Source organism: Ailuropoda melanoleuca, chromosome 5 (assembly GCF_002007445.2).
Source record: "Ailuropoda melanoleuca isolate Jingjing chromosome 5, ASM200744v2, whole genome shotgun sequence".
NCBI classification, from domain to species: Eukaryota; Metazoa; Chordata; class Mammalia; order Carnivora; family Ursidae; genus Ailuropoda; species Ailuropoda melanoleuca.
The window spans coordinates 124,435,470-124,459,613 of record NC_048222.1 but is presented as its reverse complement, the minus strand read 5'-3'; the positions used below and the strand labels follow the sequence as shown (position 1 = coordinate 124,459,613).

At 38.7% G+C, this 24,144-nt stretch overlaps 1 protein-coding gene across 5 annotated transcripts in view; it reads left to right on the top strand.

Annotated features, from left to right (window-relative positions):
• Positions 1 to 561: 561 nt before the first annotated feature.
• Positions 562 to 24,144, top strand: part of INTU (inturned planar cell polarity protein) — a 92,355-nt gene continuing 68,772 nt past the window's right edge. For 2 of the 5 annotated variants that reach the window (XR_004625846.1, XM_034661643.1), the window contains exons 1-2: positions 10,917 to 11,226; positions 21,729 to 22,267. Coding sequence is in view for 4 of the 5 variants with exons in the window: in XM_034661643.1 (XP_034517534.1) it covers positions 11,081 to 11,226; positions 21,729 to 22,267 (685 nt within the window). In the remaining variant the exon portion in view is untranslated. Of the gene's footprint in view, positions 1,347 to 10,912; positions 11,227 to 21,728; positions 22,268 to 24,144 lie in introns of those variants that run through there. The other 3 variants (XM_034661644.1, XM_034661645.1, XM_002922197.4) reach the window with 3 other exon arrangements.

The following is a 24,144-nucleotide window of genomic DNA, read 5'->3' as shown; positions in this document are numbered from 1 at the left end:
TGACATATGATGTGGAGCAACTTTTCATATGCTTCTTTGCTGTCTGTATATCTTGTTTGGTGAGTGTATGTCAGGTCTTGTGGCATTTTTTAAATCAAGTTGTTCCTTTTCTTCTTGTATTTTAAGAGTTCTTTGTGTATTGTGAATAACAGTCCTGTTTCTGATATGTCTTAAGCAAGTATTTCCTCCCAGTCCATGGCTTGTCTTCTCATTATCTTGACAGCATCTTTCGCAGAGTTTTTAATTTTAACGAAGTCCACTTTATCAATCTTCTTTCATGCCTCGGGCTTTTGGTGCTGCATTTAAAAATTACCATACCCAAGGTCATCTAGATTTTTCTCCTATGTTCTCTTCTAGGGTGAAGTATATTTTTAAACTACATAGATCCCAAAAGAGAATATGATGTCCACATGAGACTGGTCAGCCACCACCTTTAGTCATCCTTTTGTCTTTGAAGACTAGAACTCAGCCTGGCACATCACAGGTAATCAATATATGTTTACTAAGATTGATGAATGTATATGGCTTCTTTAGGCAGAATTTAAATTCCCACCAAGAACTGAAACCTAACTCCCCTCTCTTTTCGACTCACTCTCCTATCCTTCCTGGGGCAGCTAGGGCCCGCAGAACCTCCTCATTGCCATCACCACTCCTCCCTTGTTCGCGGCCCTCCAAGCTGCAGGTGGTAGCTTCCTTCGCTGGGGGCGGTGCCTGGACACCGGTGTCCCTTGCCCGGGACAGCCTTACTGCCCAGGAAGGGAGAGTGAGGAGCACTAGGCGGCGAAAGAGCGCAGCCTCGGACAGCCTGGCCGGAGGCACTGGCCGGCTCATCGCGCGTGCAAGGGACCTCGAAGCGTGTTCGGATTAGTTGGAGGGGTGAGGGAACCAGGACGTGGAAGAGGGGAACTGTGGGCTTGGCCAGCCCCGGCGAAGGTGGCGGCCAACAGAGCACCCACCTGCCCCGGGGTCTCCCGCGCCGGTGTGGCCGTGCTGCCCGCCTCGGGGTTCCAACATCCGCGCGGGTTAGCAAGCGGGCGAAGGACAGGGACAGCCGTCGCTGCACACCGCCGCCCTCAGTCTCAGGTTTTTGAGTGTCCAAAGCTGGCAGCCTTTTCTTTCAGCTCTGGGTTCCCCAGCCGCGGCCCCATCTGTGCCCGAGGCAGGCGGCGCTGCGAGAGCTGCGGCAGAGCCCTCGGCGTCCCCTCGGCCTTCCGCCTGTGACCTATTGTACGCTTTTGCAGCGAGTCTCAAGTGGGCATGTTTCAGGTGGGCAGGTCCAGCATCCCCAAACCTGCCCCCCGGAACCTGGAGGACCTGGACTCTGTGCAGCGCGTCCTCTTACACAGGTCAGTGCTGGGCCGGGGTCCCGGGAAAGACCGCCCTCTGTTCCCGGGGATGATGAAGAGGGGAGGGGCAACTTTCCTTCGGGGGTCCTGCGTGAAGGGTCTTACTTGGAATTCTCCTCTGCGTAGTGCTCGCCGCGGGAGGGCGTTGGGACCTGCACCCCACCCTTTCCAGAATTGGATGCTCCGGATCCACCCGGTCTCGCCGCTGGGACTCTGGCCCCTAATGGGACCGGGTTATCCACCCTCCTCCAGAAAACACCACTTTCTAGAGAAGCTAAAAACAATTAAGTAAAGCTGTTCACTAAACACCTCTGGACTTTCTCCAGGAAAAAATAGCTGAGAGTTTTGTTTGAACTTTGGTTGTGATTGGAGTTAGAATGAGCCACTTTTTAACAAATCTAAATTCTAACACACACACACAAACACCTAGGCCACACACACACCCACTACAACACACGCACACGGGTCTACACGCATAACTACACAAAAGAAATTTAAGAGTTCCTCTAAGAAGGTTGAAAACCTCAACTTTCCGTAAACTGCTGGTGATTAATTTACTTCTGGTACCTTCATCCAACCTTATACTTTATGCAAAATAGACCAACGAATATTAAATTCCATGGTAACTATGATGAGTTTATAGAAAATAAATAAGAATCCACATGGATAGCAAATTCTCTTTCCATTTTAAGTTAAGAGAGAATGGATGAAATGTCAGGCAGTTAATGCTGCTTTAAGTCTAGGAAAGCCCAGCCTTCTTAAGACATAATATGGGAAAAACTTTTAGAAATATATCCAAAATATCTCTTGAATACATTTGTGGTGAGAAAGAGTAAGTGGCCCTTAGTAAATATCTGTCAGGGGGAGGTTTATGTGAGTTCTCTCAACTGTAAACGTTTCAAGTGACCCTTTTAAGTCTTTGTACAAAACCATATAAGCTATAGAAACCCTGTTCTGTTGGAAGTGTGAGTAAAATAAAAAGACATTGTGCAAGGAAGAAAGTGGGTCTCTTTGATTTAAAAGCTGTCTTCTGAAACCTGCAATTTTCCACAGTTGGTTTCCTTTTCCCCTCCCCCCAAGAAAGCCCCTGCCATATACAATAAAATATTGTCAAACAAGTAGCTAAAAGGGGATTCTAACTTCCCAAAGACAAATCCCCCTGCATTTGATAAAATTACAGTCCAGAAATAATCCCCCAAAACATTAACTAAAAACCATTCACAGCATGACTTTGATGAAGTTGGGAGGGGTTTTAAGCTTACGACCCTGTTACAACAGAATTTCATATTTTAAACGTCAGGTGCCAAAAAATTCCAAACTAGTTAACACTGCAGGGTTTCATATCCAAAGCACAAATGTGTCTGAATGAACCAGGGCAAAATAATATGTTTAAACTATAGTCATCAAGACTGAAATGATTATTTCGGAAGTAAGTAGTGGAGTGTTTCTGGAATAAACCTGTTCAGTATATGAAAAACTACTCTATCTGAATTACAAATAACTGCTCCCACATACTATAAGAACCAACGGAATCTGAAACTATAAATGTGTTTGTCAGTATCATGGCTAGCAGTGCTTTGGTTTTAACATTATATGAAAGTCTTTTTGCTTTGGCAAGGCATCCTTTATATTAGCGGTTATTTATTATTTAATGTTTTCAAACATACTTATTAAAAATTGAGACATCTATAGAGGTTTCTCTTTCATTTAATGAAGCTATATTTTCACACAAGTTCCTATTTCATCAAATGTCTTTTTTTAAAAAAAATATTTTATTTATGTATTGAGAGAGAGAGAGACAGCATGAGTTGTGGGGAGAGGGTGATCAGAGGGAGAGGGAGAAGCAGACCCCTGCTGAGCAGGGAGCCTGATGAGGGTCTTGATCTCAGGACCCCAAGATCATGACCTGAGCCGAAGTCAGACACTTAACCAACTGAGCCACCCAGGTGCCCCTATCAAATGTCTTTTACTTGCATATATAAATTTAGATATAATATAATAGAAATTAGAAAAACCAGATTACTTTTAAACCATGTTCATCTACTCACTATAGCTCTCACTGACTAGTCCAGAGCATAGCCTATTTTTTTGTATCAGTTTTACAAAATTTTTATGTTTTTCTTTTAAAACATCCTTTGTCAGATATCCACAAAACTTTGACAATTTCATTAAAGAGACCAATAGTCTTGAGCTATAGAAAATTTATGGATAAGAGAAAATAGCAGACTATTCTATTTTATCTTTTCATCTTATTTTAAAGGGTAAGTCTTCTGTTTTTTTAATTACTTGTATATTTTCTCTTGTGAATATGGTTTTCAAAACTGTAAAGCATTAAATTGCTGTGCTTTTGAAAAAGATACTTCAGCCAAACCAAAATTGGAGCAAAGTTGCAAACTTTTCTCTGCATGAGGTGTTAGCTACAAAATATGGTCAAGACGAGAATAACAGTAGCTGGGGCAAAAATGCTGTCCTGCTTTTTGATTAGAAGTTATATATGGTTGTCTGAGTCATGAAAAAGCTTCAATGTTGTTTCTCAGTTACTTTTACTTAAGTAAATTAACACATATTTGTGTCATCTTGATTATAAGAAGTACCCAAATAATTATATTAGGCCTCAATAGTATTTTGCCAAGACTTTTTAAAAAAATCTATGCACAAGGCTATTGCAGTTTAATCATTCCCTTGGAGTCCTATATCTGTTGCATATTAGTTGTGTCATTTGCAAGATTTTTAACATCTGTATTTTCCTGTTCTTTCTGTAATAGAAAGGGATAATACCCATCTCACAGGGTCGTGGTGTGAATTTCAGATACGTAAGCGCTTAATAAAATTAAAGTTCTGTCAAATATAAAGGATGATATTAACAAGTGTCCTAAAAAATTGAAACAAAACAGAATGACAGCTATTCCTAAAGATTCAGAAAATTCGGCTAAGTGACTTTTGCCCAAAGCCTAATGGCTAATATATGGGGCTGGTCCAGGCCAGAGAGGTAGTGTGTTCTGACATCTAAGCCAGCAAAGAAAATGAGTGAGAAGTGAGTCTCTGAGAATGTTTGATGACCTAACCTGCATACTTTTGCCAACGCAAAAATGTGCATGCTTAAAATACCTCGATTATCCAGAATTCTCAGGGGTGAAGGTGTACCCCCATTAGATAATATTCCTAATGAATAAAATATCCTTTAAACTGGAAAAGTAAAAACTAAAACAAAATAATAAAATAAAATAAATTGAACACAGCACATACTCATCTGTTTCTTTAGGTGTAGGGCTTTAGATTCCAAGGGTTATCTCGTTTGGTTCTTAGCAGCCCCGTACAGTAGGGAGGGATTATTATTACTGACTTCAGATGATGAAACTGACTTTGTCCACATTCACTCGGTTATTAATGCCAGAATCAGGATGAGAATGTGGCTTCTCTGACAGGAGAATGCATGGCGCTTAGGAATGATCCAGCATTTTCACAGTCTTATCAAATGACTGTAGGGTTCAACGATGCACTAATTTTCTTTTCTTTTTTTAGGGGCTATTGAGGCCACTTGGCGTTTCACTTTTAAACTATGATTTTTTTTTTTTTTAATTCTTGTGTCTGCTTTTGTTTCCTACTTTCCTCTTCATTGGCAGATTGCTAGCCACCAACAATTTCTGCCGCTGTTGTATTTCTGTTTTAAGGAGGCCTCCCTTCCTTCTGGTTGGCAGCTACTGATCTACGGCAGTAGAATGTCTCACCACATTTTTTATAATCTGTAAATGAGAATATAAAATAAGGACAAGTAGGAGTAAATGAAGGTTTTGGGGCTTGAGTGTGGTGCTGTCTGCTTCGGTTACTTTTATGTTTACCTCTGTATCCTTAACTGTATTTCATTATTATTGAAATGAAGAATGTATGATCTCTATGGAATAAGTTCCATACATTTTTACAGGTAATTCAATTTTTATATAGAAAAATTAGAATTTTCGATCATAATGCAATTCTATAAACATAGGATTGCTGAAATGTTATTTTTACATGACTCTATCCCAAATTTTAAGAATCTCACATTGTGAAGCCTCAGTTTTTAAAATGCTGTTTTGCTGGTCTACCAAGTTATTTATTCATGATGTTTAAAATGATTGGGGTTATCAGTATTACCACATAGCTCATGAATTATTTCATTGTTCACAATTAAGACAATATTAATTAGTTTCTAACAATGCCAAGTTCCATGCACTTTTCCTTGCAGATTAGAATTGTTTCATGGACGTGACCTCACGTGGCCCTGTTTTCACTTACTTCTCATTGCTAGCTTCCATTACTACTAAGCAGAGAGCTCTTAAACCTGCTAAAGACACTAAATATTTAATTATGTTCTTATCTGGTGTATTTTATGTCAGAATTGTATTGATTGCCTAATTGAGATGACAATCTATGAAAAGTAAGGACTTTATGTCATATATATTAAGCCAAACATATTTAGTCCCGGAAGATGGCTGGCCATCTGTGTAGTGGAAAATAGAAATTGAGAATATACCCCAGTTTCTTTTAAGTCTTCCTGAAATTACTGATTATGAAACAGTATTTTTTTTAAGATTTTATTTATTTATTTGACAGAGAGAGAGAGAGCACAAGCAGGGGGAGCAGCAGGCAGAGGGAGAGGAAGAAGCAGGCTCCCGGCAGAGCAGGGAGGCTAATGCAGGGTTCAATCCCAGGACCCCCAATCATGACCCAAGCCGAAGGTAGCTGCTTAACCGACTAAGCCATCCAAGTACCCCAAAACAGTCAGTATGCTTTAAAAGGCCCTGAAAATAGCATGTTATTCTTTTCTGTTCTTCATCTCCTCTAGTATATCTAAGGTTGTTAGATACTGATTTAGTTAGTACAAATATGATATATAAAATTAGAAATCTGATTAGTTAATATCACCCTGAAAATTTACGTAAGAATATAAAATGATTGCTATTATTTCTTCTTTTGCGAAAGATCAAGCAAAGTGGTAACCTTTTGGGTGGGGCAGATTTTGTCTATTAAACTAACATATAGAAATAGACTAACCAAGGGGCGCCTGGGTGGCGCAGTCATTAAGCGTCTGCCTTCGGCTCAGGGCATGATCCCGGCGTTCTGGGATCGAGCCCCACAACAGGCTCCTCCACTAGGAGCCTGCTGCTTCTTCTCACACTCTCCCTGCTGTGTTCCCTCTCTCACTGGCTGTCTCTCTGTCAAATAAATAAATAAAATCTTAAAAAAAAAAAAAAAGACTAGCCAAGGAAGTTAACATTCCTCAGAAACATAGCTATTGTAAAGAACATTTCTTAAAAGACACTTTTATGTGGCACTTCCCTATCCTGTTCAACCTTGTATAAGATGAAAGATTAAAAAAACAACAAAAAAGACCCAGTCATATCTTCCAGGAATTTGTCATTTGGTAACAAAGATAGACACATTCCTAAATAATTTATATACACACAGACTGATACTTGTTAGAACTTTATTGGATAGATTCTGAGGGGAAGGTGGAAAGAGGAATTGTCACTGAGATAGGAAAAGATGTGGGAGACTTCTTGAAAAGGGTACTATTAGAACTGGGTTTTGAATAAAATGTGATTGTTTTGGATAAGTAGCATTCGTCAATGAAAGAACTACATGAGTAAATGATTTATAAAACAGCTTTAGTTTTATTGACACTTTATGTGCTAGGTATTGTACATGCATTTACTTACTGGACTCTAAATAGCCCTGTGAGGTATGTACCAATATCTGAATTCACAAATAAAGAAATGCAGCTTGGAGAGGTTGATTTGCTCAAGATTATATAGATGGTAGGTTCTGGAGCAGGGAGAAGTCTGTCTGCCAGGCTCAAATTCAGGAGGTGGAAGTGGATTCTAGCCTACTGGGGAAATGGTCAGTGGGCCCGCAGGTATGAAGCATTAGAATGAGTGGAGGCTTAGGGCAGTGTTTCCCAAGTTTACCTTAACCTAGGGATCACTGAGGGGCAGGGACACTTCTTAAAATAGAGATTTCCGGGACAACTTCTCTGGAGATTCTGATCCTGTTGAAGTGGGGCAGGCCTTAAAATCTGTTTAACAAGAACCCCAGGGGATATTTTGACTGACAAGTTGGGCACATTTGATTAACTTGATTAATGCAGGAAATAAGGCATCTAATTCTTAATTGGTGCTCAATTGTTTGTAGAATTGGAAATTTTTTTTTTTTTTTTTGTAGTCAAGAGACTACACAGTTTGGAGTTTATTCTCTAATGGGGTGGCATTGAGGGTTTATGAGTAGGGTATGAAATTATTAGATGTTTATAGAGAAAAATAGTGTTCTTTTTTTCTTTTTAAAAATTTTTCTTTAAATTCAATTTAGTTAACATAGAGTGTAGTATTAGTTTCAGAGGTAGAATTGAGTGATTCAACAGTTGCGTATAACACCCAGTGCTCATGCTATCAACTGCCCTCCTCAATGCCCATCACCAACTAATCCCCCACCCACCTCCCCTCCAGCAGCCCTCAGTTCGTTTCCTATAGTTAAGAGTCTCTAATGGTTTGCCTCTGTTTTTCTCTTATTTTTTCTTTCCTTCCCTTCCTGTATGTTCATTTGTTTTGTTTCTTAATTTCCAGTGTTATTTATCTGAAGAAAAAGTGTTTTTTGTTAAAATTTGAACTGTCTTTTTTTTTTACTTCCAGTAAGATGCTTTTAAAATAAGAAAAGTGTAACTTTTTAAAGAGGTGCCGAAAGCATTTTTTAAAAGTTTATTTACTTAAGTAATGTCTACCCCCAATGTGGGGCTCTAACTGAGGACCCCGAGATCAGAAGTCACATGGTCTTCCAATTGAGCCAGCCAGGCACCCCAAGCATTTTTTACTTTGGAATGAAATCTTAAGTAATTTTTAATATTTGAGATTGTGGTGAGAATAAGTATGTGTGTTTTAACCCATATAATATAACTGTTATAGTGGTTCCAACTTTTTTTTTTATAATAATATTCCTCTGATTTAAAAGTAATACATTTTTTTGGACCTCAGTGCTGATGCCAATACTTGTTTCCCTTCCTTCCTGGATTCATTCTCTTCAAACTTCTAACCCCATTACTTCCTTCATCATTTTCAGCTAGCAAGTTTGCCTTCTACTTACCTGAGAAAATAAACACCATCACATGGAGAGTATTTCAGCTCCCTGACCAAAACCGACAAGTCAGAATCCACAGCTGCACCTTCCTTTAGGAACCAGTTTTGGGGTTTTTTTTTTAAGGTTTTTTTGTTTTGTTTTGTTTTTTGTTGTGTTTGTTTTTTTTTTTTTGTCAGAGAGAGAAAGTGCATGCACAAGCAGGGGGAGCTGCAGGCAGAGGGAGAAGCAGACTCCCCACTGAGCAAGGAGCCCAATGTGGGGCTCCATCCTAGGACCCTGGGATCATGACCTGAGCCAAAGGCAGCTGCTTAACCGACTAAGCCACCCAGGCACCCCTAGGAACCAGTTTTAAGGAAGACATGTCAGCAAGGTCACAGCCCTCCATCTGTTGTAAGATGCCATCTTCTCCTGCTACTTCAAGAAACTTCTTTGCCCCATTTTCCTTTTATGGAACTAGTCCCCTGTTTTCTAATCTGAGTGATATATAGATCTTTTTTAAGGAAAAACTGCTGTGGACTTCCAGGGATGACTTAAACTTTTTCAAATTATAATTGTAAATAAACAAGTATAAGCTGTGTGCTCTATAGCTCTTACATAAGATAAAAACAATTTTATAAATTAATTCGAAGTAAACTGCAAAACAATATTCAATAGCTGGTATACAACTCTGAAAAAGCACATTCAGAAATTACACAGCAAGGGGTGCCTGGGTGGTTCAATTGGTTAAGCAACTGCCTTCGGCTCAGGTCATGATCCTAGGGTCCTGGGATCGAGCTTGGCAGGGAATCTGCTTCTCCCTCTACCTGCTACTCTGCCTGCTTGAGCTCTCTCTCTCCGTGTCAAATAAATAAAAATTCTTTAAAAAAATTAATTATACAACAAAAAAACTTGGGATATTCAAATGTACATAGTTTAACGTGACAAATGAAACTAAATTGCATCTTGAAAGTTTAAATACTGTTAGCCTGCTACTGCTTAGGGTTGTTTTTTTTTTTCTTTTCTTTATTTATCTGAGAGTGAGAGAGCAAGGGGTGTAAGGGGGGGCAGAGGGAGAAAGAGAAGCAAGCAGGCTCCCTGCTGAGCAGGGGGGGTGTTGGATCCCAGGACCCTGGGATTGCGACCTGAGCCAAAGACAGAAGCTTAACCAACTAAGCCACCCAGGTGCCCCCTGCTCAGATTTTTTAAAATTCTCCATGCATATAACCACCTTGGGCCATGGAAGGATTCATTTCTCACTACTCTTCTCTTTTTGGATTGTAATACTCCATTATAATAAGAGAAGTTTAGACCTCTTCTAAGAAATTTGCTGTGGCCCTCCACACCCCCAGTCTGTTTTCCCTTGGTATTCCTTAGAACTCCGCATTTATCAAGATACTTATCACTGTATATTGTAAATTGCCTATTTGTCTTTCAGTCTCCACCCATGTAGTTTAAGTTGAATCTCCAGCACCCATCCACTGAGATCATAAAATTTTATATCCTTTTTTTACTTGCTATAACATGAATATTCCCCCATGCATTACTCTTTGAAAACATTTCTATTCTCATAATATTCGTATTTCATATGTTATCAACTTTTCCCCTATTGTTGAACATTTAGATTGCTTTCAGCTTTCCACTTTCACAAAGTTTATACATCTTTGCATCCTTTATTTTCTTAGAATAAATCGTAATAATGAATTACTGAGTCCTGAGGAAGAAATATAATCTAGTAGCTAATGACTTAGGTTCAATTTTTGTTTGACTTTGTTGCCTTCTAACCAATTGACCATTAAGATGAATAACCTAAGCTTCAGTTTCTTTATTTTAGTATAAGGATAGTTCATAGTATGTGAATACTTAGCATAGCATACGAATAGAACAAGCAATTAATTTATACTTAGAAAAAATACTTGATGGAGGTATTCGTAAATTACTGATAAAATTTATCAGTTTACACTTTCAACTCAGTGATGAGAACAAATTATAAGTTTGCGTTACAAAATGAACATGCAGTTCACTTCACAACACTGCCACCCATTTGAAGCACTCTACAATATCTCCTTGGGAAAACTATAAAATGTTTGCATTTGCGAAGCAAATGAAAACCAAAGAGACAATGGAGCGTATTTACATTGTCACCTAGAGAGCGTCGCTTAAAAGCGTCCCTTCCCAGCAACAGAGGCAGAGGCCCTGAGGAAAAGCAGAGAGGAGTTTCCTTAATCTCAAAACGGAACCCCAGACTGAGTGCCTCTAAGGTTTTGGGCAGCTGCTCCGCGTAGAAACACAGGGCAAAGTGCAAACTGGAAGAAAAAGGGACGGGGGAAAAACAGAGGGTCTCCGCTGTTAATAAATTGTGCTGCTCCAAAAGAGTGCGTTTAGGAGAGTCTAAGCGGTGAAGCTTGAGCTACTTAAATTCCTCCAACTGAGACGCCCCGCTGCAAATGTTACCTCATCGGCTTCTTTCAGTAGTTCTCGCGCTCTCGGGAAAGCTTCCTCGTCTCCCTGGCAACCCAAATCGCCACCAATTGCAGCCAAGGATTGGCGGTCACGTGGCCTTTGCCCCTTTCCCTAGCGGAGACAACATGGCGGTTACGGCGGGCCGTAGTTTGGAGATTTGAATTACACGATCTGTAGCTATTGCATTCCTGATGATGGCGTCTCTAGTTTCGTGCGGCTCGCGTCATAGCCCAGATGAGCTCCCTGGGGACCCCTCTTCACAAGAAGATGAGGATTGCGATTATGAAGATCGGGTCAGCTACTCGGGTTCATACTCCTCAGCAAGTAGCGATGATGAGTAAGAGTCTTGAAGACTTAAATCCATCCGTTCAAGCCAGAGAGTGTACACGTGGGCTGGAGGAGGGGGGTCTTGCCAGAGTGTTGGCGTAGCTAGGATTGAGTGTTTGAGGTTCTATAATCAGTGGGTTTTATTTGAGCCACGTTCCAGTTGTGCGGTACTGTGAGCCGCAATGACGTGCCATTCTTCGCTATTGTGGGCTTTTTATGATTGTCAGATGAGGAGCTTCTCCTCTTTGTGGCGGGTTCCGTAATATTTACGGGTATATCTGTTAGGATGTTCACAAAACTCTTTGATCCTATCGTAGTGTCTTCTCTGCTGTTACGATCTTTGTGATTTTAGTGGAAGGATAGCCTAAACATTTGATAAGTCAACTATTTAAATTATACAGGTTTTTTTTTCCTGTTATAAAAATGGATAGATATATAAAAGAAAATCCACCCATAGTCTTCACCTTCAAGAACAACTTCTCAACATTTGGGGGTATTTTTACTATATTTTCCTATACGTTCTCTTGGTTTTCTTATTTTATACTTAGTGTCATATATAATTTTTATTTTTTTAAAAGACTTTTATTTATTTGTCAGAGAGAGAGAGCACAAGCAGGGGGGAGCAGCAGGCAGAACAGGCAGAGGGAGAAGTAAACTTGTGCTGAGCAAGGAGCCGGATGTGGGACTAGATTCCAGGACCCTGGGATCATGACCAGGAGCTGAGGGCAGACACTTAACCAGACTGAGCCACCCAGGCATCCCAATAATGTAATTTTTAAAATACAAAATATCTAAGTGTTATTTTTCACTTTTTAATCCTTAATAATATTGAAAAAGTTATTTTGATTCATAGGACCCAATGCTGTTTCAACTTTGAGGGAACCTATTTCTTACTGCTATGAATTAAGACCCTTTTTGAAAAGTATATTAGTCCTAGTTTGGAATGAATGACTAACAGTGAAAAGATTTAGGTGCCAAAAGGTCAACCAATCCCATAATAGACTGACATGCATAGTCAGTTTTAGGATGACATTTTAAGTGTATTATTTAGGAATAATGATTACAAGTATTTGATATGTGTATAGGAGTAAAAATTACTTGGCAATTCTTTACACCTTTGGGTATGTAAAAAAAATTTACCATTATCTTTAAAAGGGTAAGGGAGAACTAATGACAGCTTAATATACTCTAGAGGCTCAATAAGGACAGATTACGTTCTTGAAGAGACTATCAAGTATTTTGTGTAATCTGCTGCTGTGGTCATTTAAAAAATAATTACAAAATTTTGTTATCAAGTGAGGCACTGGATGGAGTATGGGTTACAGGAAACCTGATTTGGTCTTGCTATGGGAGTCATAGACTTTGTGAGACTCAAGCTCTTGGTGTCTCTGCACCTTAGAAACACACACTTTAGCTCAAAGAGAATCTGTAATTTACCAATGGTCACACAGCTGAGTGTTTCCGTGTAGAAATTTAGGAGGCCAGATTGCAAATGGAGTGCCCTGATTTTAATGGAATGAAGGTAAATGAACTGGCCCAGTTTCCTAGGAAATGAGCAATCTTGTGTGAGGAAAACTTGTTACCTCAAAACATTTTGTGATTCAAAATACATGTAAATATGGATTTTATATATACATATATATCAACATTTCTATATATTTTATATGTATATATGTATTTTTTAAAGGGCATTAAGCTTTCCACATTAGTCGTTCACTCATTACTCCAGATATCCCAGTGTCTTTATCCTCCTAATAGTAAAAGTACAGTAAATCTCTATTGTAAAATGTTCCGCTGGTCTGTATTTTCAAGTCCTGTCAAGATTCAGATTTTACGTTTGTCCCTTCTCCATGTGTATGACATGAGAATTGATTTACTGATCTGACCAGGTAGGTTCTGGTCTGTTCCTGTTTACCTCTCTAACCTGCGAGTCACCACCGCAGAAGTGGTCTTCCCAGTTTGGACAAAATTACTTTTTTTTTTTTTTAAGACTTTATTTATTTATTTAGAGAGAGAGAGAGAGCATGTGAGCAGGGTAGTGGAGGGGCAGAGGGAGAATCTCAAGCAGACTCTGCACTGAGTGTGGAACCCGAGATCATGACCTGATCCAAAACCACCTGTGGGACACAACCGACTGAGCCACCGAGGCACCTCTGGACAAGATCATTTCTTAATTAAGGGCACAGGGACATATGAACACGTGAACCTAATCTTTCTTATCAAAGCTAAAAGATAGGAATTGCCGATGTTGTTGCCTAAATAGTTCATTCTTTTTTAACTTCTGAATATGAGGGTGCCTGGGTGGCTCAGTTGTTAAGCGTCTGCCTTCGGCTCGGGGCATGATCCCAGAGTCCCCGGATCGAGCCCCACATCGGGCTTCTCCGCAGGGAGCCTGCTTCTTCCTCTCCCACTCCCCCTGCTTGTGTTCCCTCTCTTGCTGGCTGTCTCTCTCTCTCTCTCTGTCAAATAAATAAATAAATAATCTTTAAAAAAAAAACCAAACTTCTGAATATGATTCCATTGTATGAATATACCAAAATTTATCCTTTTCTTGGGTTTTAACATAAGAATGTTATACTTGAAGAATCAAAGTATTTCAAAGTCATGATGCCATATATGGTATTAGCATCCAATTTAGGATAATTCCCTTTTTCTTCTCCTGCTCTGAACCCTGACTACTTTTTTCTTTTAATTTAATTTCTCTTTTATCAAATTAAATAGATTAAAAATTCAAACTGTGTATCTCTAAGTAGTTTATGATGAGAAATGGCAATTCTTTGCTACCCTTTCTCTCTACTTCCAAATCAGCATATTTGAAGATAATTCATTATCTTGTTTCTCCTCTAGCATTGCTCATCTTACTTACTGACATCACTCTCTCCTTGCTCATGTCTTCAGATCTAATAAGTCTCCAGTCTTGTTGACTACCTGTTCTGATATCCACCCCTCCTTCTTTTTTTTTTCTTTCAGAGGCACTGCCTGACTTAAAGCATTGGCCTCTCCCATGTAAGAGTAGAGTAGCCTTCTAACTGATCTGGATGCCTCCTCTTTATCTACAGCCTTTTTTCCATACAGCTGCCAGAATTTGCTTTCTAGAGCACAGTTCTGAATCATTTTTCTTCTTAGAGAACCTACTACAAAAATGAATATTACCAGTGAAGCTAAATGAAATGAAGCAAATATCCGTGAACTTAACTAGGTCATCCCTGTGATCTGGAAGAGAAAGCTAAGATTTAAAAAACAGCTAATATGTCAGGCTTGATCACTGATGGTTGTATTGGAAAGAATTCAGCGACTTCAGTTACAATGGAATTTCTTTATAATGTCTCCTGAAATAATCATCCTGGTGCAGAGTAATGAGTATTGGATTAAGAGTAGGGGTCAGACAACCTGTGTTCTCTTTATTACAGCCACAAACGATATGGCCTTACATGAGTCACATGACTTCTATACGGCTCAGTTTTCACATGTTAAAATGGGAATGAGAATATTTACTTAACTCTGAATTTTGTTGACTGTGTGAAGGTTTGCTAAATCCCAGGAACAGGAAAATTGTGAACAGTTGATGGTGAGGGATTGACAAGAAGACAAAAAGGAGGTGATGGTAGAGGTAACATGTATTTGCATGTGGGAGGAAGGGAGTATATTGGAAATCTCTGTACCTTCAGCTCAATTTTGCTTTGAACCTAAAATTGTTCTAAAAAAAAAAAAAAGGTGTAGTAAATCATTTTTCTATAGTACTTAAAAGCTTGGTACTCAAAAGTACTCCCAAATAAATTCCAGATTCCTTAGGATGATATTAAACCTTTTTCAGATCTGTCCCTAGTCTCTCTGATCTCATCTTTGATGATCTTGCTTCTTTAAAGCCTTCTTTATTCCCACTTGTCTTACCTCGGGCTGCTATTTAAAATTGTATAGGATGCCTGAGTGGCTCAGTCGATTAAGCATCTGACTCTTGATTTCAGCTCTGCTAATGATCGCAGGGTCCTAGGATCGAGCCCCACATCGGGCTCTGCACTGGGCATGAAGCCTGCTTAAGATTTTCTCTCTCTCTTGCCCACCTTCTCCCTATGCGCCCTCACTCCCACTTGCACACACACACTTTCTTTCTCAAAACAATAAATAAAATAAATAAAATAAAATAAAAAATAGCATAGACTGAGTACCTTATAAACAACAGAAATTTATTCCTCACAATTCTGAAGGCTGGTAGTTCAAGATCACTGTACCAGCATGGTCAGGCTCTGGTGAGGACCCTCCTCCAAGTTGTAGATTACTGACTTCTCTTTGTATCCTCACATGGCAGAGAGCGGAGAGAACAAGCAAGCTTTCTCATGACCCTTATGAGGGCACTAATCCCATTCACCAGGGCGGCATCCCTGTGGCCTCATCTAATCCTAATTGCTTCCCAAAGGTCCCATCTCCTAATACCATCAGATTGAGTGGTAAGGTTTCAACATACACATTTTGGGGAGACATAAACATTTAGTGCTTAACATTATGACACTGAAATATACACCCATTCTCATACCTCTTGTGTAGTTTCACACCTACACTCATATGTACTTTGTTCTCTCTGAAACACCCTTTCTTCCTATCTTGTCAAAATTATTCAACATCCCACTTATGTGCTTCTCCTACACCGTCTCCTACAGCCTTTTTTGACACTTCTTAGACTTACTTTCTCCAAACTTGGCTCTCCTATAGCAGTTTTCATTCTTCACTTTCAGAACTTGCATTTTAGCTAGGTGACGAGCCCTCTGTCCATCTGACATTTTTAAAAGTACAAAAATGCCCTATCACAAAATGTTTTGCTGGTCTCTGATTTCAGTTTTGCTAGGGTCAGATCTTATCCCACATATAACTTAGTGATATGTAAGCATGCTCCATTTAACTGAAGGGGGTGGAGGTAGGGAATGTGGTCCTGGGATTGGGGTCATTATTAGCATAGTTCCAGTGGAAACATGTTCCTGATGTAAAAATTTATTTCATGCAGTGAGTACACAGTAGTTTACTGGCTGATCCCTTTCTTTTCTCTAACATGCTTCACATTTGTTCTGGTGGTGACTGTGGCCAGGCTAGAAAGAACACCAGCCCATCCCAGGTTCCCGACCTCTCAAGCTGCCATAACATCTAGCATAGATTTTTAACCATTAAAACTCTGGCTTTCTTCTAGAAAACAATCCAAAGACTTCAAGGATGAAATTAGATATTGCTGGTAGACAGAACACAGAAAAGCAAACACAGAAAAGCATTGGACAGACCAATACTGAACAAACACCAGACATTTATTTGTTATGGTGTTTTTATTGTGTGGTTTTTCTCTGTCCCTAAAATTGTTCTGTTGTACATATTAGCCCCATGTAACTATGTGTGTTGGCCACTTTGGTGCTTTTGCCCACTAAAAGGAAAGCAAAGTATACTGTAACAGGTTTGGAGTAGTAGCAAAATTATGTTTTCCTTAAGGAAATGAACCAGTAGGTCAGGCTATTCATAACTTTTCTTGTGGTAGCCAAGAAGATCCTAATACCATTTAAATTGATGAAACATGTTGACAATGTCAACTAAGACCTGAGAGATTCAATAATTTAGAAGAAAAAAATTAGTGTAGAATTATTTTTTTTAAAGATTTTATTTATTTATTTGGCAGAGCAAGAGAGAACAAGCAGGGGGAGTGGCAGAGGGAGAGGGTGAGAGAAAAGCAGGCTCCCCACTGAGCAGGCGGCCTGATACAGGGTCAGTCCCAGGATCTGGGGATCATGGCCTCAGCCTAAGGCAGATGCTTAACTTACTGAGCCACCCAGGCACCCCTCAGCATAGAATTCTTGAATATGAATTAAGAAACTTATTAGCATTATGTGAAGTTCATTTTCCTTAATATAGTTATGTTACTGTTTATGTAAGTGAACTTGGTTATTTGCAAATTAGCAAATCTTTCTTTGGGAAGAACTCTGCTCATGTTTACTACATCGGTTAGAGCCTTGAAAACCAATTAAAGAGCCCTCAAACTTTTCAAGCAGACAATGAATATACCATTATTTCTGTTCAGAGAAAAGTGGAATAAACAAAATAATCTCATTGAAAGACATTTACACAATGACAGCTTTGCAATTTGTACCATAGGATCTCAGGAAAGAGATTAAAGAACACTTACAAAAATCTGTATTATAAAAATCCGAATTAAAGCTGCTAGAGTTAATTCCTTTTTAAAAATAAACATTTTCTTTTGGAATAAGTTTAGATTTACAGAAAAGTTGCAAACATAGTACAGAGAATTCCCATATATCCTTCACCCAGTTTCCCCTGATGTTAACATCTTACACAACTATGGTATGTTTGCCAGAACTGAGAAATTAACATTAGTACAGTACCATTAAATAAACTCCAGACTTTATTTGAATTTTACCATTTATCTACTTATGTCCTTTTTCTGTTCTAGGATCTAATCCAGGATATCATATTGCATTTAGTCATTAAGTATCCCTAGTTTCCTGTGGTCTGTGATAGTTTCTTAGTTGTTTCTTGTTTTTCATAACCTGGGTCGCTTGGTTAAGGTAATGTCTGCAAGGTTTCTTCGCTGTGAAGTTACTGTTTCTCATTTTCCATACTCTGTTCTTTGGGAGCACATCACTAAGTCCAGTTCACATTAAAGGGGAGGAAGGATTAAGCTCCATCTCCTGGAATAGGTAGTATCCACATATAATATTAATTTATTTAATTTTGTTATTAATAATAGTTGCACTGAAAGGTTGGTTTTTTTGTAGTTGTCTTTAATACGCCCCCTTCTCATAGAACTAGTTTGAGACCACAGTCTTTATAACTCTGTTAAACTTTCTAACACCTTAATCAGTTATGCTGTTGATGCTTATCTAAACAGGAATTAATCATCTGGAGTAGGAATAAGGAACCTTCCAGGAATACTGTGGGAGCCTTAGAGGCTGCATCTAGTTTGCTTCTTATGCTAATAGCACTGGAACTTAGCAAATAGAGGTAATTGGAGACATCTTCATTTATTGCCAGGGATTGGAAGAATACAAAAATATGAGTGCTATATCTAAAAAGTTATAAGTTTCTCTACATTTTTGACTCTGTTGGGCAATAGGAAAGGAACTGACATTTGACACTTACCATACCGAGCGCATTTTTTAATTTACTGTTGATAAAAGCCATGTGAGGTAGCTATAATATGTTTTCTAGAAGAGAAAAACTAAAGCTTAGAAAAGTAAAAATGTCAATAGAACAGAATTCAAACCCAGGTCTTTGTGACTTCTCAGTTCTTCTTCTTCGTCTTTTTTTTTTTTTACTATACGTTTCCTTCTTTCGCGAGTCTCATACATACATTTCCCTGTCTTTATTTCTGTTCCCCTTATCTCCCTTCTTTTAATTTCTTCTTCCTCTTAAAGTGAAGTATTTTTTAAATTTAGAGGTGAGGAAAATGGGTCTAATTCATTGCTGATGGAAATGTGAATTGGTATAGTCTTTGGATAAAAATGTTCCGTTGATCAATGTGTCTGTTTTTCCGTCAATACCATACTGTCTTGATCACTACCGCTTTGTAATACAGCTTGAAGTCTGCAACTGTGATGTCACCAGCCTTGCCTTTCTTTTTCAAGATTGCTTTGACTATTTGGGGTCTTTTATGGTTCCATACACATTTTAGGATTGATTGTTCTAGCTCTGTGAAAAATGTTGGTGGTATTTTGATAGGGATTACATTAAATGTGTAGATTGCTTTGGGTAGTATAGACATTTTAACAATATCTCTTCTTTCCATCTATGAGTATGGGATGTTTTTCCATTTCTTTGTGTCATCTTCAATTTCTTTCATCAGTGTTTTATAGTTTTCAGAGTACAGATCTTTTACCTCTGTGGTTAGATTTATTCCTAAGTATCTTATGGCTTTTGGTGTAATTGTAAATGGGATCGACTCCTTAATTTCTCTTTCTGCTGCTTCATTATTGGTGTAGAGGAATGCAGCAGATTTTTGTATGTTGATTTTGTATCCTGCAACTTTACTGAATTTGTGTATCAGTTGTAGCAATTTTTTGGTGGAGTCTTTTGGGTTTTCTACATAGAGTATCATGTTGTCTGCAAATGGTGAAAGTTTTACTTCTTCTTTGCCAATTGCCTTTTATTTCTTTTGGTTGTCTGATTGCTGAGGCTAGGACTTCTAGTACTATGTTAAATAACAGTGGTGAGAGTGGATACCCCTGTCTTGTGCCTGACCTTAGAGGAAAAACTCTGTTTTTCCCCTTTGAGGATGATATCAGCTGTGGGTTTTTATATATGGCCTTTATGATGTTGAGGTATGTTCCTTCCTTAGTTGTCTACGTAGGCCAGTCTGGTTTTAGTTGTCCACATAGGCATAGAGACCTTCCCTCAAGGCCTCTGCTTATGCTGTTATTTCTGCTTGGAGTTGTCTTTTCCTCTTCCCCTTCCACCCCCATATCCCCATCACCAACCACTTACTCTTTAAAAACTTACTTCTGTGTATCCTCTACTAGAAATTCTCCCTGCCCTCACCCTCAATCCCAGGCTAAACTAGGTGACCTCTATCCTGCATTTACCATGTGTATTATTGTGAATTCGTTCTCACTTTCTCTTCCGCACTAGACAAGGGAAGGACTGGTGTTTTTATCATTACAATTCTGGTACCTTCCAAGCACCTGGTACTGTTCGTTTCCTCCATGATTGAATGTCCTGTGCCCCCCCCCCACTTGCAAAGTTCTTTAAGTCATAGCCAAAAAGTGGCTTCTCATTGAAATTTTAGAGATTAAGATGAAACATCTTTATGTTTAGCATAGGGGGAAAAGTATTTCTTTGGGGTCACGTGTCTAATACAAATAACATACTAGATTAAAAGAGAGATTATAAAGCAAATAATTTCATTCATTGTTTAAATTGATGCATATCTTCATAAGTAATCGTGTATAATCATATGTACATTGTGCCATTTTAAATTATGGTACATAGTTACCTAGATTTCTTATGATTGGAGACAGCTATTTAGATTCTTCAGAGTAGGATTACCGAGTTATTAAATACTAATTTCTATGGGTACAGATGAGTGTGGTTGAAACATCTGATAAATGGTAATACCTGGTGCTAAGAGGTGCTAAAATGATACCACATATTGGGAACCAACAAGTGCCCAAGAAATAATTAGTTTTGATATTTGGGGCTAGGTATGCCTTTTTAACCATTAATATGTAGTTGAAAATTCTGTATTAATTGCCAACCACAGTTGAGATCAGTGGTTAATTTCGGAGTTGAGTAATAGAATAGTGCATTTTTAAAAATTAATTCTCACAGTTTTTAGAGAGACAGTTAATTTTTTTTTTTTTTGAGGAAGAGAGAGAGAGAGCACACATGCACATGCGGTGGAGAGATGGGATAGAGGGAGGGGGAGAATCTTAAGCAGGCTCCAAGCCTGGTGCAGAGCCCAGCGTGGGGCTGGATCTCACGACCTGAGCTGAATTCAAGCATCAGACACTTAACTGACTGAGTCACCCAGGCACCCCTAGAGACACAGTTGACTTTTAAGTTAGAAAAACCGGAGTTGCTAATAAACACTGCAGAAAACAGAAATGTCTTCTATTTGATGGAATGATTAGAACACAAATTATACCCTTTTACATCAGAATATTACAGCTGGTGTTTCTGAAAGACTCTCTTAACGTATTATATTTTCCACTGTAACCAGTTTTGCTTTAGAAAATAGTGGTTTGAAAGGTAAAGTGTTCACAGCATTAAACAGGCAGGGTGGAGTGTTTTTTTCAGTAGCCTACTTCCCAGTTAAAAGTTTTTTTTAACAATCACATGATGAATTATGTAATATGTGGTTTACTTTTCTTACTACAATTATTCATAAAAAGGAGTTTTATGGAAATTATAAGCTATAGAAGCAATCATTATTAACTGTGATTATAAACTAGTTGCTTTCGGCGAAGATTTTAGTTTATGGTGAAGTGAATATTTCTTTTTTGAAAATTTATTGTATAAACAAATCTTATTAATAATGGTAGGCTTTAGCTTTCGTTTTAACATGACAGCCATGCTGAATAGTTTCTATGCAAATAGGATGTTTTTATGTTCAATTTCCAAATGGCTTATGTCTGGATATAATTGCACAATCAACTATTAATGTAAATTATTGTCCAATGAAATTGTCTAAAGTGAGCAATAACCTTACAAGGACTGAATTAAAATGAAAAAAAAAAAAAACCCCAGCAAAACTTAGATTCTAGAAGGAGGCCATCTCCTTCTTTTATTTGTTTTCTGTCACTGTGGTTTTTTCATACCCTGTCCTCCAACCCCATTTCTTCAAGACTCTTAAAAAGTGTCGTAGAAAATAATGTTGATGCTTATAATAAATCAGAAATAGTAAGGAGGCTTTGAAAGAATCAAAGAACTTTCACCTCCTCCCACCTCTGTGCACCCCCGGTGCCCGAAAGACATAACTATTTTTCTTAGTTTGGCTGCTATTCAGAGTATCTTTTCTATTTTTCGCAGTGATGTTGAACCTGAATGGCTGGACAGTGTGCAGAAAAATGGAGAATTATTTTATTTAGAATTGAGTGAGGATGAAGAAGAAAGCCTCCTTCCTGAGACTTCTACTGTGAACCATGTCAGGTTCAGTGAAAATGAGATTGTAATTGAAGAGGATGATTACAAAGAAGGAAAAAAGTATGAACCTAAACTCAGGCGGTTTACCAAAATTTTAAAAAGTAAAAGTCTTTTACCCAAGCGCTACAATAAAAAAAACAGTAATGACAATGAGCCAGTGTCCATTCTAAAGCATCAGTCCAACCAGAAAACAGGAGTTGTTGTCCAACAGCGGTACAAGGATGTGAATGTTTATGTAAACCCCAAAAAGTTAACTGTGATCAAAGCCAAAGAGCAGCTCAAGCTTCTGGAAGTCCTGGTTGGGATTATCCATCAGACCAAGTGGAGCTGGAAAAGAAGTGGAAAACAGGGCAGTGGAGAGAGACTTGTGGTCCATGGCCTGCTGCCAGGAGGCTCTGCTATGAAGAGTGGTCAGATATTAATTGGTAAGTGTTGCTGGTGAACATCAATTCTTGTTTGCAGAGATTCATGATTAGTGATGCTTTGTGAGACATGATCAAAACAGAATTATATGCAGAGTCTCAACAGATTAAGGACTGCTTGATGGTATCTGGGGCAGTAGTGAAATTGTTAAGCGTGGTGTACTACAAGGCATGATGTTCTTCAAATAAGTACTTTGGGGAGTTGAATATGTGTTTGCCTCATTTAGGCCAAGGAATAGCTTAACTAATTTTTGAGTTTTGAGTTATATCATTTTATTTCATCTTGGTTATATTTGCTGACAAGAAAAAGAAAATAAGTTAATTTTACAGTGATAATTTAGATTTGAATGGCCTGTATCCACTAGCGTGATATAAAAATATGTAATTTATCAATAAAAATACTTTTAAATTGTATGTTTGCACTTGAGGACACTAAGTTCTTGGAGTGGTTTTAAACTGTTTCATTTGGCATATTTAGCAATGGTGATGTTATATATAAATTTCCTTGTAAGGGTGCTTGTCATAAAATATCTCATCAATTTGAAGGGAAAAAAATAAATCCAAGTTATTCTGCATATATATTAAGGTGAGCATTTTGTATTGCTGATACTTTTTCAGCTGTTTGATCTAATGCTTGAGTTAGTAGCAACTTTATTACTTAGGTAAAAGCTGTATCAGTCAAATGTGAGAATATATTATTAATGAAATGTAAAAGTTATTAACAGATCTAAAAGCTGACAATCCTTTAAGTTGACTCAGCCTACAAGATTTAGATACAGGAACTTTTATAACTGCTTAGAAATATTTAAAAACACTTCTTTAAGTCTGAATTGCAGTTGTTTATTCATCGATTCCACAAAATCTTTGAGCATCCGCTAAGTGTCAGGAATACAAAGATTACTCTAAGGACGCACTCGCTCCTCTTCAGAAGCTCCTACTATGGTGCGAGAGGTGGGTCAGAAATAGGCAGACAGTTTCACATAGTATGGTAAGTGCCATGATCGGGTTTACAAGAACGTGTCACATAGAAAGAGCACCTATGCAGTGTGTGTTCCAAATGGCTGCGGCAAGATCTCCGCATTCCCTTCTCACAATGTAATGTTGATACTCCTCCTATGGAGAGTTAAGTTTTTGTGTCCTCCCTTCCCTACCCCTGTGGGCCTGGGCTACAGTTTAAGTAGTGCTATGTGATTTCAGAGGTGGGATCATAACCGGTGGTACAGCTTCTGCCTGGTGTTCTTGGAACCCAGTTGCCATTGTGTGAGCAAGGCCGGTCCACATGCAGAGGCTGTATTATTCTGGCTGATCACCCCAGCTGAGGCTTCAGCCACCCTGCAGCATCAGCTACCACACGAGTGAAGAAGCCTTCCAGAAAATTCCAGGCCCAACCACATCTGGCTGCAACCACGTGGGAAACCCCGAGTGAGAACCTCAGCTAAGCCCAGTCAACCCCAGAACCAGGAAAGATAAAAAATGGTGGTTGTTGTTTTAAGCTCCGAAGTTTTGGGGTCATTCGTTATGCAGCAATGGATAGCTGGAGCGGAAGCTAATGGATGCTTACGTTTTCTCAGGTGCTCAACTTCCTTTTTTGTAAAATGTCTCAGGCTTATTCTTTTCGTTCTGTCGGAGGATGCCAGAATTCATGCTTATGAAGTCTTGCCTGGTTGTTGCCACCCACCATAATTTTAGGACACAACATGATGGGAGACTCCTATATTTATCTGGGGCCTCTGCTCAGAACCTAATTGGACTAATTTGTAGACAAATCTCTAAATTCTTTTTACCTATTTCTCTTGAAACCTGATGGAGAGGTGGTTATGATCAGGAGTGTCCTATTCCATGCCTCCTTTCCCCTGATCCTCACTCCAGTCTGCTGAACC